General features: G+C 44.3%; 1 protein-coding gene across 3 annotated transcripts in view; it reads right to left on the bottom strand.

Moving 5' to 3' along the window:
* The window catches only part of GPM6B (glycoprotein M6B), a 108,010-nt gene extending 103,077 nt beyond the window's left edge, over nucleotides 1-4,933 (bottom strand). For 2 of the 3 annotated variants that reach the window (XM_038141765.1, XM_038141778.1), the window contains exons 1-2: nucleotides 4,902-4,933; nucleotides 4,361-4,782 (exon numbers count right to left, since the gene is read on the bottom strand). In XM_038141765.1, coding sequence (XP_037997693.1) covers nucleotides 4,361-4,782; nucleotides 4,902-4,918 — 439 coding nt within the window. In that variant the 5' untranslated portion in view covers nucleotides 4,919-4,933. The remainder of the gene's footprint in view (nucleotides 1-4,360; nucleotides 4,783-4,901) is intronic. The other variant, XM_038141771.1, reaches the window with a different exon arrangement.
* Nucleotides 4,934-16,360: the final 11,427 nt, after the last annotated feature.

Consider the following 16,360-nt stretch of genomic DNA (forward strand, 5'->3'; position numbering starts at 1 on the left):
CATCTGCCTTCAACAACTGTGTACCTCAGAGAAAAGAAAATCTTCGCTAATGAGAACGTGCACCACACAGATAACATGATGCTGCTGTAAGAGGGAAAAAAAGAGATACCAGGAAGTGGGCTTCACTGGGTTTGGTTTCCAGGTTTTTTCACCTTATCCTGAAATGGACACTGGACTTATTTTTTTACAGTAAGGATTTTAGATATTACTAAATATTGTTCAGAGAAGTTGTGGATGCCCAATCCCTAGATACTCCTTCCCTGGAAGATCCAAGATCAGGCTAGGCAGGACTTTGAGCAAGTGAAAAGATGTCCCTGCACATAGCAGAGGGGTTGGATTAACTGATCTTTAAAGCTCAAACCAAAATATGCTATGATTAGAAGACACCTGGAGACTTCAACTGGTTTTAAAAATTCTGTAAACATTCTGAAAAAGACAGGCAATCAGGCACTGACAGTTCAGACCTCCCAGGGATGCAATTCATCATCCCGTATGTTTTTCTGAAATGTCACAGTTCAAGATCTATCAGACACAGAATTAACACACAGATATCCTGTATTACAGAACCACACACTTAAAAAGAGAGGCTGAGGAAGAACCTGTAAATATAGTGAAAACACAAATTGTTTAAGATACACAACATTTTCTCCTCCACCTCCTTCTCAGACAAGAAGGATTACAGTGAGAAGGCAAATTAAGTACCTGTTAACAGCACAAACAGGTGCTGTGGGGATAGAGGAAGGGCAGCAGTATAAAATTTTGTATTTCACAGGTTTTATGAGAAGACAAATTGAATATTAGTTTCTTTTCTTTTAATAAGAATAAGGTTGGATATGTGTAAGAGGTGTATTTAAGAAAATACGGACTACACCACTTGGCAATTGAAATCCAGCCACCCTTGATGACCAAAGCTAATCAGATTTTACTATTAATGTTAGACACTAAAGAGTTCAGCTCCTAACTGAATGAAATGTATAGCTGGTTAGAAAGAAAGAAGACTGATTCTCTTTCAGGACTTGCTCCCAGCTGTTTATAAGAAGGAAGCCTGGTTTAGGGAATATTTGAACCTACTTCAGACACATTCAGTGTAAAAGCAAGGACCATTTCTCTGTGTGGCAACAGCTCCTAAGCTGGAACTCCTGAAGATAATGCCTGCAAGAAAGGGATGGTCTGCTCTAGGATGCAGGGAGGAACTGCAGGGACACAGAAGCAAGTACTGCTGATGGGGCTGGATGGGCTGGAGAAGGTGTGAAGGACAGGAGATGGCCCCAGTGTGACACCTCCGGCAATTCCCAGGCCTTTAGGCTCCACAAGGCAGCAGTTCCTGCATGGGGACTTCAGGGAAATGGGACTAGAACCCACATAAAGACAGGCAAAATTTCATCCTCTGTTTGCAGACAGTGTTCTCCTCAATATTTCTCTTCAAAAAACCAACCAACCCAAATATAGTATTTGTACCTACACTGCTCTGACCACTTTTTTTTTTTTTTCTTTTAAGTAAAAATCGACAGTTTGGAGAGTACAAAGAAGAAAAAGCGTAAAATTACGAAAACACACAGTTCCCAAGAAATGACGTTGTAGCGTGCTTTTCAAACTTTTAGGAACCAAAACTTTCTGCATTTTTTTGTTTATTTTGTAAAATAACAGCCCCCCCTCCCTACTTCTATGTGAAACACTGTGTTTTAGAGAGTGTGTGCCACGATGCCCAAGGGTGGGACTTGTCACAGGAGATGCACGAAGCAATGCACTGGTCATTACTGAGGACCCTCCATCCAGCCAGTGCAAGTTTCACAAGTGCTGAGGGAGCCAAAAGCCCAAAGAACATCAATGGCTGCAGAGAGCTCTCAGCCTCCAAAAAGGAAAACAAAAACCAGCCTGGGTAATGCAGTCCTACACAAAAGTTTTGTGTGAGCAAGGACAACTCAAGCTGTCTTAATGAGAAGCAGTCCGACACATCCCTGCCATCAGGTCAGGAAGCTCAATAACAGCACTGGGGCTCCACACAAGGCCTGGTGAGACAATCACATCAGCCTCAGTCTACCTAATGCCAAGGCAACAGTTATGCAATGACAGAAACAAAACGTTGTATTCATGGGGGACTGGATCACCAGCTGACAAAGGCTTCTTTTTGTGACTTCTTTTTGAAGCACTTCATATGAAATTTCTGCTCCAAGTCTCCTCTCCTGACTGACCAAACTGCCATTAACTCAGGCACAGCTTGGTCATCCAACAATGCTTCTAAGCAAAGAACTTGGCAGACCTTGGAATTTTGTGTTGTTATTATCATCATTATGAGCAAAACGTTCAAGAAAAGTTCTCTTGTCTTTACTCCCCTTTTCCCAACTGCTACATTCAGGATAACACCTTCTGTATGGACATAAATTATATACTTCACACACTGTTGCAGACCCACAATGTGCAAGACTAACTTTAGTGGTTTTTTAAGATTTTTACGACTGAAATAAAGATGGGCTTCTCCTTAAGGTGAATCACTCACGAAGATTTAAAACAGCATTTTGATTTCTAACTGCTAACAGCATCATTCACTGAAGGAAAACCAATTTCATACACTTAGCAGCAAAGACATTTAAGAACAATTTTACATGGAAATCAATACTCTTCCTTTAATAAGACAGTAAAAACATTCCTTTGTTTCCATCTCTCTTCCGTCCCTATTCCAAGATTTATTGGACATCAACCCATGCCAGTAAAAGTGTAAGTTAGGAAGAAGATAGTAAGATATAGACAAGAGGAGGGGCTGTCCACTTTGCAATTTCATTTAATATCAGAAGTTCACACCGGAAAAGAATAGTAAAAAAAAATTAGTATCAGAATATGGACACAAAAAATAAGGTTTTTGATGCTGCTAATACAGCTGGTTGGTTTGTTTCAACCATCAGAGCTGCTGAGGCTACAGGAATCAGTACTTTACCATGCACTGAAAGGGGTGTACAAAACTTCTAAAAAGCTTAGTGAAAAGACATTAATACTAGAGGAGTCTGATCTTCACTAAGCTAGGGAACAAACCAGTTAATAAGCATTTAGAAATTAGGGAATTAGGTGATGCGAATTAATTTAACAAAGTAGCAACCATAGGAATTCTGTCAGCTTCCTTTAGCTTTGGCTGAGTAATTAATTTTTTTCTTCTTCTTAATTAAAACCAGAGACAGTGCCAGCATCAGTATGTGCATATTAACACTCGGGCACGCACTGATAGCTCTGCTTTCGCAGTTGCAACCTCTAAGCAATAATATGCCAGTGGCAAACCAGACCAAGATACAGCTGTATTTTTCTATCTTTCCTTTTTCCCAACCTCCTAACTTTCATTAGTGCTTAATTAATTCTGATGTATTGTTGCTTGAAAGAGAGTTCGCGGGAAGTAGCCCATATACTGAAAGTCCCATGCTGAAAGGATGGGAATACTGAAGATGAGCGCTGACTGCCGACGGTCCCATGTGCACTAGGGATCTTTCCCTCCCTGGGGCCCCATTTCTGCTCCTCTTAACACACTCACGCAAGCGCTACCCTCCCCGTAAGTTTGGGAACAGAAGCTGCCACTTTCCACCCACCGATGCCGAGGGAACAGCGCACCACGTTATCCCGATGGCCGCAGCATTCCCTAGCGCTCACACCTCAATGCATCACGCCCGGCACACGGGAATACCCAGCGCTGCCCACTCCGCTCTCCCCAGCACCTCCACTCTCCTGCCTGTGTCCCGAGGCTATTCCCCCACTGCCGACCAAACTTCAGAGCCCGCCAAGAGCTCGGGGGACACCTCTGGGGACGCGGGTCTGGCGAAGAGGGGCTGCGCCCCCCCCGCTCCGCAATGCCGAGGGGCAGCCGGGCGAGACCGAGCCAGTCCCCGGCGGCGGCACCGGGACCCGCCGAGAGCCCCGGGCACGCTCCGGCCCCGCGGCCGCCCCTGCCCCTCGAGCGCGCCTCTTCCTCGGCTTCTGAGGGATGGAGAAGCTCCGGGCCGGCTGCGTACAACCGCCTCCGAAAGTACAGACTCCGCATTCTGCATTATTGTCATCATCATCACCCACATCAGTGATTTACTTTCAGAGGAAGGGAGCGCTCTGCAGCTGGCGAGCAAGGTCCCGTTGTCCCGCCGCACAGGGTGTCCCCGCGCCCGTCCCCGCTCCCGCTCCCTGCGCGGAGTTTCCGCGGCAGCGGCGCCGAGCGAGGCGGGCGGAGGGGCGGCCGCTCCCCCTCCCCGCGCTGCCGGGGCGCTCAACAGGCGGCTGCCGCTGCCCCCGCAGGGGCTGCCCCGCACCTGCCCCCGCGCCCACCCTCCCCGCAGCCGCGGCTCCCCTGCGGCCCCGGGGCGCGGGCTCTGCCGCAGCCGCGCTCGCTTACCCATGGCTGGCTCGCGTGGTCCGGGCGGCGCGGAGGGCGCAGGGCAGGGGCTCGCGGTGCCGTGCCGGGCTGTGCCGTGCCGTGCCGGGCTGGGCTGGGCTGGGCTGGGCTGGGCTGGGCTGTGCCGGGTGAGCGGGCAGGCGGAGGGCAGCGGCCGCAGCTCTCGCTCTGGCGGGCTCGGCGGGGCTCGCCTGCGGCGGGAGCGGCGGGAGCGGCGGGAGCGGCGGGAGCGAGGGGCGGGAGGGGCGGGGCGGCCCCGCCTGCGCCGCCCCGGGGGCCCGGCCCGGCCCGGCCGCGCGGGGCAGGGGGCACAGCGCCCCCCCGCGGCCAACGCCGCCGCCCGGGGGCGCGCTCGGTTCCGCCGCCGCCCCCGACCTCCTGCGGGACATCCCCCGTCCTCCTCCTGCGGGACATCCCCCGACCTCCTGCGGGACATCCCCCGACCTCCTCCTGCGGGACATCCCCCGACCTCCTGCGGGACATCCCCCGACCTCCTCCTGCGGGACATCCCCCGTCCTCCTCCTGCGGAACATCCCCCGACCTCCTCCAGCGGGACATCCCCCGTCCTCGGGGGCTGCCCGGGACGAGCCGCCGCGGGCAGGCAGGACCCCTGACCCTCGCGCCTGGGAAACCTTGGGAAGCTGAGCTGCGGGCGCTCTTGACCTTCAGAGGCACCTGGCCCCTAATGTTTCTCTGTGACAATGGCAAGGGCACCGTGTGCTCAAGCACGACATCGTTTCATTCATTACTGTCTGTACCCGTGCTCAGCAATGTGATTCTTATCTTCACAGCCCCTTCTGGAGCGTCTCACGCCGCTTCCCAGCGTCACGCAGCACTGCGGGAGCCGCCACTTGAGCGGCGTTCCAGCCGCACAGCCGCGTACGACGATGCTCGCAGGGACTTCGTCATTCTTTAAGCACTGCGAGGAATGTGTCTTGGCTTTGGGAAAATTCGGGGAACGGGACCCTGGAAGTAACAGACCAGGTAGTTCGGGGGCATATGGGCGGCCTCTCCCTTTGGAGGTTACCAGTAGCCCCTTCCCCATACCTAGAGATGTTGGAGGCAAAAATAACAGTGTCACACAGGAGTGATCCCTCACAGACACTGAAGACAGGTATGGAAGAGAGTGGCAAAGTCAGCTTTGTCAGTTTAGTTGCTTTCCTGAATTGGACTTTTACCATTAGAGCAATTTGATTGCCTCAGTTGCAAAAGCCCGTCCTTTAGACTAAGTACATCTCCAGTGACTAATATCAATCAGATTGTGCTTATTTACATTAACTGGGTACTTGACATGCATTTCCTTTGTCTTTGCCACAATAATAATACACTAATCTTCTGTCATTTATGTGCAGTGTAAGGATATCTTTCATTTCCTCCTATGATCATTAACACATCAATCTATTCAATTATGTAACAATATTTTTCACCTCAAATTGAGATCGATTGCTTGAGAACATATTAATAATGTTCAAAAGCAAAAGAGTGACAGAAGTGTGAACACTAATTTTTTAGGGAAATTAGTTCATACTTTGGAAATTCAGGCCCCTGCTCCCAAAATAGTGTGTGCACTCACTAGTAAAGTTGCAATGTTAATGTGTGGTTTCTTTTCCATTAACAAAAAAATCACAGTCTCCTGGGCCAAAATGATTTGAGGCTTTTGCATTGATTAATGAATATATATGTTTTTCCAGTAAGGTCTGTGGGCTCAACACCATGCAAGCACTGTGGGATCAGGGAGTAAATGCCTCTCCTCTAATGGGCAATAAGTGGATTGATGGAGTAAGCCATTTTATAAAGATAGGAGAAAAAAAAATCATAGCTAAGCTGATCACTAGCAAGCTGCTTCCAGACCCCTCTGGGAATTAAAGCAGATGAGCTATGCACCTTTGAAAAATTAGATTAATTATGTAAATAGCGCATGACCCTTAACTAGAGTGGCACTAAATAGCACTGAAATATGGCGGAAACAAGAGGCAAATGGTAAGAGCATCCCACTGTGTGCAGCACTATGTGCTGGTGAAGGTGTAAGTTAGTTTCCTTTTTTAAAATAAAAATTAGTTGAAATTTATCTTCTTTGAAGTTGGTACAGCATACTGCTTGATTTATAATAGAAATAAGCTGAAAAATGCCCCTTAGTTCTGACTGTACTTGCACTTATGGGTAACTCTACATCACTGAAATCCATAGGATGAGTTCTTCAAGGGGAGTTGGTCAGTGCTGTCCAGGCTGGGTTTACACACTTACTCTGAAGTATGAGGCAGATATTCCTGAGGGAGTGCAGAAGAAGTTGTCCATATCAACACATTTGCAGTGAGAGGAGGGACTCACTTTCTGCCATTCTCAGAAATGTTGGTCATTTTTCTCTCCAAAGGGTAAAGCAAAGAACAGCTGTCCAAATATTGGCTGTGGCTCCGCGGCCAGTGGGGATTTCCACTCACAGAGGTACCGAGTCTCTGATAAGTGGAGAGAGAAGTTGACAGAAGTTTTGGTTGCTTAAGCAAAACTACATTGTAATATTTAATTGAGGTCAAGGAGACAGGAATACTTGAAATTTCGGTTAGGAATAGAAACTAATGGATTTAATTTCAGAACCACGGAGTCTGGAGAAACAGGTATCTCCCTGTTCAGGAAAGGCTTACGACTGGATTCTGGTCCATGCTCTTGCTCTCGTATCTAGCACACAGTGTAGAGGACAAAGGCTGAAGCGTGCAGCATTTCAGCAAGTCTCCCTCTTTGAAGGGTTCCTTGGGTGCTATAGCTGGTAGCTGTAAGGAAGGGATAAAGGCCTGCTGTAAATGATGCTGGAAGCCAGACTGATCCAAACAATCTCTTATCAAGGGATTATAAAACGACTGTTGCAGATTTGATCTACAAAAGAGAAAGCGAAAGTTAGAATTCTGCACTGATTAATGTCATTGTCTATGTTGGGTGCTTAAAACCTTTTCCACAGTTTAGGTGACAACCTGTAAACATTTTTCTACATGCAGAGTTACCCTAATACTGACATCATGATACCAGATGTTTCGAGAGATGCCTTCACTCCCTGTAGCAACATGCTTGGATTACCTCCTAACTTATTCTAGAGCAGTATGTTCCTCTCTGGAGATGTTTTAAGGAGACCATTTGATGTTCAGAAGAAGATTTAACTTCAGTCTCAAGATTAGTCAAGAAGAGGCAAGACAGAAGGTGGGGGGTCTCACTAGCTGTACCTGAAGGCATAGCATCAGTACAAAGTAGCATATTTTACTGTATTTGACCATTTCCAGCAATTAATGGTGAAACAGATTTCTAGATTAAGGGAAGGCTCAATGCATAGAATTCTTTTTTTGTTGTCTTAGTTTACCAGACTCCATCTGTTTCTCCACTTCTCCACTGCAGAACATCCTAGCTCTAAAGCAAATCCCTTTTTTTGGGGATGGAATGGTGTGATAGCTGCTGTTACCTGTTTGTCTCTGTTTCCCACTCCCACTCTTTCCTCAGGCTATCTAACTAGACAGATTGCCCTAGGTAGGAAACCTTCCCAATTAAAAACAGAATCAAAGGCAGTGTGTTTCCACCTAATGCTTCAGCTTTGACTAAACATTCTGGTGCATCAAAGACAGTGGTTTAATAAAAATATGTGCTAATGGGTTGTGTGTTTCAGTGGGTTCTCAGCTCCCACATCAGCTGTATGTGAGGCCCTATCCCATGGCTCCCTGAAGCTAATGGTTAATCATGATATTCCTTCCTCTGACTACTACATAGGCAGTGTCAGTGGGTAGCAGTCATGGCCACTTACCAGAGTATTAGAGTGAGTGTATGGGGTGCTACTCTGCCTTTGCAAAAATCCTGCAAATTTCCAAAACCTAATAAACTCAGGCACCCATAAAACAGCCTCCTTTTGGATGCGAACATGAATGTATTTTAGCTTTAAGGAAATTAGAAGTGATAAAAACTTGTTTTAGTTGCAGTGAGTGTTCTCTGAGGCCTTTCTCAAGGGGGGTTCAGCCATCCTCTCTGTACTGAGCTTCTGTCATTCCATGTACAGTTGAGGCATACTGTGGTTTTTCTCTCCCATGTGATCTTCTGTTCACAGAGGCCGTGGATGTTGAAGAGAAGTAAGGTGACAGCTGGATCCCTTTGTACACTTTGTGCACTTTATATCTGTGTGTAAAGAAGAGGTGACCTGTGTGGTCACCTCTCAGCAACTCGAGGTAGATCAAGGGGAATGACTCATGCTCTCCCCTGTCTTTTGTACCTGTTATGTGAAGCTGATCCACTGTAGACTCCAACTGCTGCTACCAAAACCACTTTTTAGTGCTCACTGCAGAGAGCTGTTTGCAAAGCTCATCCAAAATGCTGAACAAAAATGGTTCAGATCATTGGCACTGTTTAGTCCGGGGAAAAAGAGAGAAAGGGAAAGATAAATAATGAGGAGTAATTTGATGCAGTTTAGCCAACATGTAGCTACTTCTCCTGGAATTTAACATTCAGGTATGATAGTATAAGAAATAGTATTCAAAATGAAAACTTCTTCTTATTACCAAGTAGGTCACATTCCAACAACTGTTTCTCAATATGGAAATATAAGCAGTGACTGCTTTGAAAAATATATAATTATATATTTAACAAAATGCATATTTTTTCCCAATGCACCACAGTTAATTTTATCTGAAAATTAGTGATTACCATTTTGGTGTTAATTATGGAGCACTAAATACATCTTCGGTGTTAAAAGACAGACTCGTCTCTATTTCATACACCCCTTGTGGAACTCATTGTGGAATTAACAATGTTGCTTTATGATTTTAGAGGCACAAAAAAATTAGGAGATATCATTGGAAACAAAGGATTAATATATTGATTAGGATCTCTGCTTTTACTTAGGCCTACATAAGGGACCTCACCCTAAGCACAGAATTTTTCTATTATGTGCAAGGATATTCTGTGAGTGTCCCTGAGAGGTCCAGCTCTGGGGGGCACCTTATATCATGGTATAAGCTGTTTTTGTTCTGGATACACGCAGTTGCATCTGTACCTTGCTCTGTCTGCATGCCACATATATAACCCACACCTGGTAGAGAACCATGTAGGAAATAAAATGTGGTCTGAGAGAGCATGAGTGTTTTCAGTAAAGCATGATATAGAGCAGAAAGCTTGCGAGTGAATGAGTGCATCAACAATCTGAAAACAGATGAGTGTTATACAGAAAAAACCACAAGTGGATACAACCTTTCCTTTCATGTGCAGCCCATGCCATTTCATCCTCCTGAACGGATCTGTGAAATGTAGAAATGCTGACAACCCGTTCTCCTAGTGAGAGAGAGAAAAGTCTTACCTCCTGCTATGTGAATCATGATACAATAATCCTGTGAAGGCATTCTTCCACATACCTCATTCTAAAACATTTGGGCTCAAAAATTCACTTGAGATTGATCAGAGATGATGAGTTCAGTCTAGAAGTCTTGGAAATGAACACTTACTGAAGTGCTTTGCTAAGTTCCTATTGTGAGGTACGACCACGTGGGCTGGAGAGGCCAGCCTAGGGTCTTTAGGGGAAGCTGACTCAAAAGTATGGATTATCCAACATTTTCATTAGAACCACTGGGGAGATTTGAATGTGGAATAATTTGCGAATGAAGAAACGAGAGGGGGGCAAAATACATACCCCAGGAACATTAGTATTCAACTTCAGAGCAACCTCTGTGTGAGCATATATGCACTCATTGCAATATTCTGAAAATAATTGCATACATATGTATGTTGGCCCCACCCTCCAGTGGCACCAATAGGTTGAACCTCAGTTTTCTCTTGCACTGCAAATTAAGGGAAAAGACTTTATTTTGAGAGTGTTGAACACATGGCTGCCATCCAACAACTTCAGCATGGCAACTTCCCAAGAAAGCGCTCCAAGGCAGCCTAATCAGGACAGAATTCCTGGCAAAGTACTTTTTGAGACAAGGCTCTCACTCTTTTTCCAAAGTAGAAAACTCCTTTGATGGCAGGCACAGAGAGCATTTAAGAACATTCTCAGGTGCCTTTTTTGCAAACTGAAAAATCAAACTCAAAAAACTAGAGAGGAAAATTGCAGGAGTCATTTTAACACTTTTCCTGCTTTAGTTGGGCAGTGGAGACTGAGAAACAGCCAGCTGATTTCACTTTAGTTCTCTTTTTTTTACTTCTGTCAATAGGTACAAGCTCGTAACTGATTACAAAAGGTTTTAATGCTGCTCTGTAAACATGAATGGTACCTTAAACTGTATCACAAACCTGAGTTAAATTCTCTCCTAAAGGGCCAATCAGCTTTAATTTTTTACTAACACACATTCCAAAATGCTGGTTTGGGTTTTGTGTTGGGATTTTCCCTCCCCACACACGGTATGTTTTATTGCTTCTGTACTGCTCTTCCTGCTTTGCACAGTCCAGTTCTGGCAAGTGGCTATACCCTGAGCTGTGGTTTGTGGTAAAAATGTGATGTGTTGGAGGAAAGATGGGAAAGACTCCATTAGCCAGCAATAATGTAACATCCCTGCTGTGCCCACAGTGCCAACAGGCTGCAGATGGGTGTCCTGGGCTGTGGGAGCTACAGGAGCTGGCACAGCCCTGCAGGTTTTTCACTGGGAGGTAACAGAAGCGGCTCTAAGACACAACATCCTCCATCAGCTCTGTGAGATGTGGTTTTGGGAGGAAGGTGTGGCTTCCGATCTGCTGACATAATGGAAATGCTTCACCTCCTTCTAACTTCACAGAAAGCCAAACACATTAGACCTGCCAGAAATGTGACACTCAGGAGTAAAAAAGCTCAAGCCACTCTGGTCAGATGAGCGAGAGCCCTCCCAGAAAGCCCAACCTGATAAATGAAACTGAGGAACTTGAAAAATAACAAGACGACATTTTGATATTAAATGTTGAGTTTGGAAGATTAGTGTAACTTCTCATTCCCTAGACTAATAAACCTGGTGATTTTTTCCTAAAAAAATGCAAACACCTATTCTAAACAAGAACATTTTCCTCCTACTTTCAGTACAGACAGCTAATTTTTTGCAAATGCACAAGTACATGATTCAAACATAAAAGCAGAACACACTAGTCACCCACAGGTATCCATTCTTCAATTAGGAGAGATAAAGTAAATGAAAGTGTCAAGTATCTTACATTGATAATACTTTTATCCTTTATTTACAGCATATATAAATAGATAGGAGTGCCTGTATTTTTTAAAGAAAGAACATCTTTTAAGACTCTTGTTATTTGATTCTTGTTCTCCTGGATATCATGTTCAGCAAATAGAAAAATAATATTCCAAGTGAGAAATGTAATAAAACTTTTTATTAAAACTATATTAAACACGTTATACTGTCATAGGTGAATCTGGATTCTTACTTTTTGTACTTCTTTTTATTTAATAAAGTTCAGGCTGAACATGAGTGTTTTGTAACTGCCAGATAGCCTAGAACATTAATTCTACCATCCAATATTCCAAGGAAATAGCTTCTTTGTGTTTAAAAGATGAAAGGGCTACAGGCAAACCAAACATCACAAGAATCCGGCAGACAAAATGACCCAAGACCGTTAAAGAAGCTACAGAAACTGCCGCTCGTAAAATTATTCCCAAAAGACAACAGTACTTCTAACACCCATTGGGTGCTAGAAGTGACACTGTTTGAAGTCCACCTTGAAAAGGAAGCAGAAGTGCATGCCCAGGCCTTGAAAGAGTGTGTAAGGGCTCATGCATATGAAGTATCAACGAGGTGATGCTGTGATGAGCTCAGAGGTGGCTGCCCAGAGCCCTGGCAGCAGACGATGTGCAGGAGGAACTGGAGACAACATCCACCAGGGGTTACCTGAGCATTTCCTGCAGTTCTGTAGGAGAACAGACGTTGAGGCAGAGGCAAACAAGCCTGGCAGGCTGGAAATTAAGGCAACAAACCATGCAGGAGCCAGGGAAAGGTACAGAGAAGGAGGCAAAGCTCTGCAGGCAAGCCCACTGAGGGAAATACGGAGAGGAAGCGATGAGCAAAACAGGGGACAATGTCTTTCAGAAAGGGGAAAAAAAGGTCCTACTGCAGCAATTTTCTAAGGCACCAGGTGCTGCTCTATCTGCAGTTTCATCTAGACACATCTCTGAGGCAGCTGGGTGGTTTGGCTCATGTCCTTTCTTTCCTATGACTCCCACAGGTTTTGAACCTACTGTTATAGACTTTCAAGTTGAAAAATTCCAGTGGTTAAGTTAGAAATCTGTAGTCATTAGAATAATGGGAGATCCCTAGAGAGAGCCAATACTGCTATGCAGAAAATTTATTAGCAGCAGGAACAGAGGCCTGTATCAGCACTTTACTGGTGGATAAATCAGTGGGTTTGCTAATGATGTTTCGGTTCTCTTGATTGAATTGGATTTGTAAGAGAAATGCAGCTGCAGACTGAATTGCTTTATATGACAAGAGAATAATGAATAGCCAATCCTGAACACCCAGGGTTTCTGTATATACGGGATAATTTAGCTTCCGTTCTTGTTGTTATTATTTTATATGCAAATGAAATTATCAATGCCTTTATATAATAACTTCCTGGATCACATTTATTCTAGAGCTTTTGCCTGTTTGTGTGCAAGAGAAATTTCTTTCCCTCATTTTAGCCAGGGTTTAATACTAAATCCAGCTCCCGCTGGAGCCTGTGGGAGTTTTATTGTGTTATAGATATGACCCATCCAGAGGACATTGAAAGTGAACAGAAAATATTGAAACTGCCTGTGGTTATGAGGGTGCTATTATTTATTTGGAGATAGGGCCCATTACCTTATGCTATTATCTGCAAGTTACATGTACTGGGTTTTGCATATTTGATGTTTACTTAACATGCATATCAGGTTCTTTTAACAATAGTGTTTCAGAGATGGTCTGGCTAAGTGCCCTCATCAGCCTCTTGCTAGGTTGTTCTCTGGGGTTCCAGCCAGTCAGTCTTTATGTGTTTGAAGCTCTAAATAGGCTACTGCTCCCCACTCTGAAGGATCATGCCAAACTGAACCAATGCCTGCTGGAAAAGTAAAAAACGGGATGCCAGCTGGCCAAGAGGGGAGAAAAGAGAGAAAAAGGAGATAAAATCATTCTTGTATCGAGAAACTGCCTTAGCAACGTCCTCATCTGCTGGGTGGTAATAGATCACAGTTGCCTGGTTGGTCTTCCAAATGGCTGAGCTCCCACGTTACAGTTACTCCTTGCCCTTGGAGGTGCCGTTGACTGAGATGTACTGTTGAGACACATAAATTTAACAGATGGATTGTGCAGGCCAGGCACTGTATCCAGCAATTGTTTCTCCCACTAGGGGAAAAGTCTTACAAAAGCTTTCCCTGGTGTTCAACGGGATTGTGGTGGTTCATTGCACTGCAACTTTAGAAAGGTTTTGGGTGATTGGCTGCAATAGAGAGAAACAAACTGGCAGTGACACAATTCCCACCATTTGCACAACAGCGAAGAAATCTTCATTTAGGTAGAAAAAGAGGAGAGAAAAATTTCCCCTTACCCACTGACAGGCCAGGGGCAATGCTGTGGGAAGGGTCTTGGTACTTTCTGCTTTCAGCATTTACGGTGCCAGAGGCATTGACCAGAAGATCTGGTCATCTTCATGAGCCCTTCTCATGTGCTCTGCTGGCAACTGAGGGTCCAGGCAACAGTTTTTGTGCGAGGCAGGCAGGAGTGCAGGAGCTGAGAGGGCATCATCAGGCTGCAGAACAGCATGTGCTGGGGTGGAGAGACACAGTCAGGAAGGAGTCTTTGTGAAAAAGAACATGAGGGAGCAAGAAGAGAGGTGTGCTGAAAAAAACAGAGGAAATGAGAAGCCTGGGAAACCGCTCAGTTGGATTCTTGGAGATATAAAGTGTCACGGATGTGGCCAGAAAAAGGCATCACAGTGCATATTCATTTAATTCCAGGTAGCTTCATGAGGGGGACAGTGGTGGGAGAGGCAGTGTAGGTGTTTTTCCTACATTCAGTATACATTCAGATGGTATTTCAGGCCTTGAAAGTGCAGCTGCTAAGCCACTCAACATTTTAAAGGTTGCTCAGCTAAGAAATGTATATAGAAAAGCCTCAAATTTTTATACTGGAAACCAGGAAATCAAAAGAATGTTGGAAAATCAAGAAACACAACACAATTTTTGGATACATTTTCTTTACAATTATTATAATAATTCTGGGCCCCCTACTAGAATGAAAAAAATCTGCATTGTACTTGAGAATCTGCTGAATGTTTTTAGCATTTTAACGGTTTTACATAAATTCAAAAGCCTGTCATGAAGGGAAGCTGAACTAGCAAAACAAAATTGTTTAATTACTGGCTTTTAGTAAGGTATTTAAAAAATTCTAACAATATAAGCAGTTGGTATGTTTTATTCCAGTAGGACATCCTATCTTCTTGGATTGAGGTGAACAATTCTGCCATGCTGACGGGGACTATCACACTGCAGGCTGTGCCTGGAATGACAGTTTCCAAAAGTAACACAAATCACTAGTGCTGCTAATTATTATCAATGTATTTACCACAAAAAAACCCCAAAAACTTTAGCTCTTACCATGCCAGAGAAACAGATTTCATTTTGTTAGACTTGAAAATGCAAGTAACACAGCTAGACTAAAAGAGCTATTGAAGGGAAGAGACAGTAAGGCAGCTCTTTTTCTGCTTTTGAACAAGATTTAACTGCTGTTGACAGAGAAAGTACAGGACATCTTTCTAAAGCAGGTCTGCATAGTAAAACACACTCAGGAAAGGCAAATAACTAATCTTGTTAACATGTTCTCTATAAAGCACTCTGGAGATACACGTTTATGCTCTCACACAGGAGTGTATGTGACCTGAAGAGGGATGTGCTAAACACAAAAGGCAAAGGAGGGAAAATTTTGTCTTCTATTTTCTCTATTTTCTGTGGTGATGGAGAAGAGCAGTTCTGGAGTAAGGATTTTCTATAGCACAACACAGCTGTTCCTTCTGATGTGTCCCTGAAAGAATTCACCATCTGGCATTGATGATATCACAGCCTGTTGCCATGGGACCATCATGTCATCACACATATCCCACACTCAGCATCCTTTCAGAGCAAGACAGTACAGCTGGCACATCCGAGTCCAGCAGCCAGCAGAAAAAGGTGGCAAGGACCACAGGGCCAGGATACAATGACAAAAACAGCTGCCATGAGCATGCTCAGCTATGGGGTTTCTCTGAGGAGGAAGGGCTTCCTGTGTGCCCCCAACATCCAGGGCAGTGACATCAAAACAGGACAGCAAAGCAGCTGTGGCACTGCTGACACAACTCTGTTGCAGAGCAGTATCAATTAAAATGTCATGTTTTGCTCAACAAATATTTTCTTGTCTCTAGCGCAGTGTGGCATTACTGGAAATCCTAAATTCATCAACACATATAGAGAAAAATTGATAAAAAGTAGTGAATACTACTACCTTCCCATTAGAGAGTCTATTATTCATTTGACTGCTATTGGTTTAAAGTGCATTTCAGATTTATATTCTGCAGTCATGTAAGAATTATTCTGTGTGGAGACACTGACATAACTTGTGTTTCAAGTGCACTGCAGCATAAATGGCTGATGTTTTATCTCAACCTCACCACTTTTCAGGAAAGGACAGGAGAAGGGGAGCCTTCAGCTATTACTCAGCCACTTCATGGAATATGCTACAGACCAGAAGTGTGGCCTTTGATGAGTTATTGCTTAAGTAAAAACATACTTTTATAAAAACATACATTTATTTCTGTGAAGCTCCTGCCTTCTGTTCACATAGAAGATATTACAGGATCTTAATTCTAAAAAAGCCCAATATGCATAATCTGTAACCACATTTACATTTTTGCAACTCTCTGACAAAGGACAACTTAAATTTCCTGGTATTTTATTACACTTTGCAAGTGAGAAGCAGGCCTTACAGCCTTTACAAGCAAACATAGAGGTGACAGGAAATGGAATTTCCTAATTAGTTTCTGAAATGTATGAGATGATGTTGCTGGAGGTAGCAGAAA

Source organism: Motacilla alba, chromosome 1 (assembly GCF_015832195.1).
Source record: "Motacilla alba alba isolate MOTALB_02 chromosome 1, Motacilla_alba_V1.0_pri, whole genome shotgun sequence".
Classification (NCBI taxonomy): Eukaryota; Metazoa; Chordata; class Aves; order Passeriformes; family Motacillidae; genus Motacilla; species Motacilla alba.